The sequence below is a fragment of the Trachymyrmex cornetzi genome, unplaced genomic scaffold (genome assembly GCF_001594075.2).
Source record: "Trachymyrmex cornetzi isolate Tcor2-1 unplaced genomic scaffold, Tcor1.1 scaffold223, whole genome shotgun sequence".
In the NCBI taxonomy this organism is placed as follows: Eukaryota; Metazoa; Arthropoda; class Insecta; order Hymenoptera; family Formicidae; genus Trachymyrmex; species Trachymyrmex cornetzi.
In genome coordinates, this window is record NW_017296881.1 from 3,176,208 (window position 1) to 3,180,102 (window position 3,895).

At 28.2% G+C, this 3,895-nt stretch overlaps 1 protein-coding gene across 2 annotated transcripts in view; it reads right to left on the minus strand.

Annotated features, from left to right (window-relative positions):
• LOC108760346 (uncharacterized protein DDB_G0287625) overlaps positions 1-1,383 on the minus strand; it is a 6,579-nt gene extending 5,196 nt beyond the window's left edge. For both annotated transcript variants that reach the window (XM_018506232.1, XM_018506230.1), the window contains exons 1-4: positions 1,140-1,383; positions 826-1,055; positions 618-743; positions 386-491 (exon numbers count right to left, since the gene is read on the minus strand). In XM_018506232.1, the coding sequence (XP_018361734.1) occupies positions 386-491; positions 618-743; positions 826-1,055; positions 1,140-1,371 (694 nt within the window). In that variant the 5' untranslated portion in view covers positions 1,372-1,383. The remainder of the gene's footprint in view (positions 1-385; positions 492-617; positions 744-825; positions 1,056-1,139) is intronic.
• Between the last annotated feature and the right edge of the window lie 2,512 nt (positions 1,384-3,895).

A 3,895-nucleotide genomic window follows, 5' to 3' on the forward strand; every position in this document is an offset into this window, starting at 1 on the left:
ATAAAAAAAAAATTTGTTAAATTGATAGTCAATTTAACTCGTGATATTACTGCGGTAGTTTAGTAGAGTTAGCGTTTCAAGACTGGAAATTTTTTGGCGCGCGTTTCTGTGGGACTACATACGTAGTATATAAATTCACATAAGAATCATACAAGCATTAAAGATCTAGACCGTGCAAGGCTTTGATTTCTATAGTTTGGTTTAATATATTATATTATATCAATATTTTAATACATACAAAAGTACAAAAAATCTTGGATCCTTAAAGTATTTTGAAAAGCCACCCAAGCTGGGAGATTTAAAAGATTTAATTTAATGTCCAATCTTTCCGACTGCCCAAGGGTCTCCACTCTCCCCTATCCATTTTATTACTTATCATGCTTACTATTGCTATTGTAGCTCTTGGTACGAAAGTTGTCATTATTACAATAATCGTGATCCAACTGTACCAAAGTTCTACTGACTGTTCTACTCTTAGCATCATTCGATACCTAAAAAGTGTTATAATGGTGGATTATTTTACATCAAACATCTTGCAATAATAATCGATATGTGAGAAATAGATGCGCGCACATATATATTCAAATCATGTCATAATACTTAAGGAAAGAACTTACTGTAGGAACTATTTTCAAAATCTTGTTACAGGAAATAACTCTGTCTTCCATTCGTGGACTCTTACGTTTTTTACTTTGTATATTTAGCGTAGCAATTTTCGGACTAGTTTTTCTACGTTCTGATAGCTAAAGTTCAACAAAATAATCATAATTAGATCGTATACTAACCTACTTAAATATTAAAATATTTATTAAAATAATAGAGAACCTTTGTTTTATTGATTATTTTTTTAGATAAGATTGAGGGCTGTTGATTGGAAGCTTGAGAAACGGATTTCTCCGATATGTTAGCCCTGCACTCTTGAGTCACTTGACATATTTTATTTGGTCTCGTGTCATATGTGTGATCATTTTTAACGGTCGATTTATTGCATGGATTTGGATTCTCGCAAGCCTCAAATTTTTCTAACAAACTCTTTGCATCGTGTGCTTCTAGTACTAAAAAAAAATAAATCTCAATAAAATGTTACAATACTAATGTTTACTTAATAGTTTGATATGAATCTAAATTGATTTAATTACTTGGTATTTCATCTCGTGGTATCGTTTCAACATCTACACAATCTTCTTGCTCCTCTGCTGCCTTGACTTTAATTCTCATTGTATTTTTATACATAATTGGTATTATATCTTCTTTCGTTTTCTTTTTCCCTTTTGGATTTTGACTTTTTGTCTTGATATTTGCTTTATTTTTATTTTTTACATAAGACAACACAGGCAGCGTACTAAATGGAGGCTTAAATACTTTATCCATTTCTTGTTCAGTACAAATTTCTTGTTTAATAAAATTTTCTAGTCCAGAAAAATTTTCTTGTTCAGCCTCTATTTCCATGTTTACTGTATTACCAAATATTTCAGATGGAGCTCCTTTTAAAATATTAAAGGAAAATGTTTTATTTTTTTATCAAAATTAACAACAAAATTTAACAATCATTGATTACAAACCAGTTTCATGTTTTTCTTCATTTAATTTTAGTTCACTAGGTTTCTTATTTATTTCAATCATATCTTGATATATATATATGTTCTTGCTAGGTGTCGTTAAGTAATCCTCTTGAGAGAATGACTGCAGATTGGACACAAGCATTTTATTATTATATTGTATAATTCTTAAACAATGGAATTCATATACAGTATTCATTAATTGTAAAGAAAAACTTCCCACCTGTAGTGAGGTTGCAAGCAGATCTTCAACAAGCCTAGTTGTTTCGCTTCTAAAAGAAATAATTAAATGTATTTACATGTTGTACATTTGTTACAATTATCATATATACATATAACATTCTTGAATAAAAATAGTATACTTACTTTTCTTGATTATTACAAAAGGAATTGCACATTGCGTTTAAATCCTCTGCTGAAATATTGTCAATTATATCCATCAGCCGTGAATTCTGAAATTTTTTATGCAAATAAATATTTATTAATAAAGAAATAATCATATTTTTTTCTCATATATTTAGCTTTATTTCGATTGGCATTTTTGTAAATACGTTTTTATGTTTATAGTTTTAAGGAGAAGTAAGTGTTTTTGCATTTTTGATAAAATAATTATATAATTTTTATTATAAAATTTTTTTTAATTAATCCTAATAGCACAGATCTCCAAGAGACGTTCCAAAGAACATTCAGAGGATATCCCTGTGTCCTAAGAATGTTCGCCAGAATGTCTCTCGAATAAAGTGTGCTATTAGGGAAATGATGAAATTATAGTCTATTCATTTCTAAAGAGATTTAAAAGATTAAAGACCGGTAATTTCAAAGAAAAACGAATCTAAAAATAAAAAATATGACTACCGGAAAATGTGTTGCAAAGATTTTGTTATTATTTGACATTACAATCTCACATCTTTTACAATGATTTATTCCCTTTTCTTTATATATGTGAATATATATATATATATTTAATTGTTAATAACTTTTTAATTAAAAATGTGCAAACGAAAAATCAACTTGTTTCAAAATATGCAAACGATAATATATCGATTGAAACTAAATAAATCTAATTTGTTCGTGGTTGGCAGACTAATGTGAAATTAATCCAAAAGTGTTTTTTCAATAACTTTTTTTAAACACCAGAAGTGTGCAAACGAAAATTCGAAATCATGGTGTCCAGCAAAATCTGGCTACTCAATTCAAGAACAATTTCGATGGTTAGATCCTGGAAAAACTAAAGTAAAAATCCTTTAGTTTTTCCAGGATCTAACCATCGATTAATTTTCATTATTTAATTAATTTTCATCAGTTCGCGCAATATTATATAGTTTGTATTCAAGTTAGGATTCTATATAAATAAATTAAAACTTTAAAAAATTTGGAATAATATTATTTATATTGCTTTATAAATAATATCAAATGAATATTCAACACAAACGATAATTTCTCTGCTATATTCTATTTTATAATTGTAGATAATAAATCCAAATTTTTTTTTGTTAAATTAGTTTGATATTATTTATGAGATAGTGAATAATATTAGTCCAAATTTTTTTCATTTCAACATTTATTATATAAAATCCTAACTTGGATTCAAAACATAATAATATAATGGTGCGAATCACAATAAAAATTAATTAAGTAATGAAAATTAATCGACGTGGAAAATAGTGATGCATTTCGATACGATAAGAATCTCGAATATCGTCTCGGAATTTCTCGTATCGAAAAAATATCATTTCCGAGATTATCATATATCTTTTGTTTTTCTCGTCTCGGTCTCGTCTCGAAAAAATCGGAGAAATATCGAAATAAGAAATAAACATTACCACCGTCATTTGTCTGACGTACACAATTTGTAAATTGCGAATTTACTTTCATTTTCGCCTTTTACAAATGAAAATGAAACGAGATAGTCGATATTCTTGAATGTCTCGCGATAAAATTCGAGAATCTCGAAAAGCGAGAATATCGGGCCATTGAGACGAGAATATCGTATCAATCATTTTTGTTTCTGTCGAGACCAAATCTTGGTATCGGTATTTTCGTCTCGTCTCACTCGAATGCATCACTAGTGGAAAAGTAAGGGTTTTCCAGGAGTTTTCTAGGATACATTAAATTCCAGGATAGTTTTAAGATTTAAGGACATTTAAGGCTGGACACTCTGAAAAAATTAAGATTTTTTTTTAAGAATTTAAAATTATGTCGCGACATAGTAAACAATTCCATGAATTAAAATGTTGAGACACAAAAATAATTCCGTATTTCTATTACGTTTCAGCATAGTTTGAATTCAGAGAATTACTTATGTCACATGATCTTAATTCGCTAATAAGAATCGA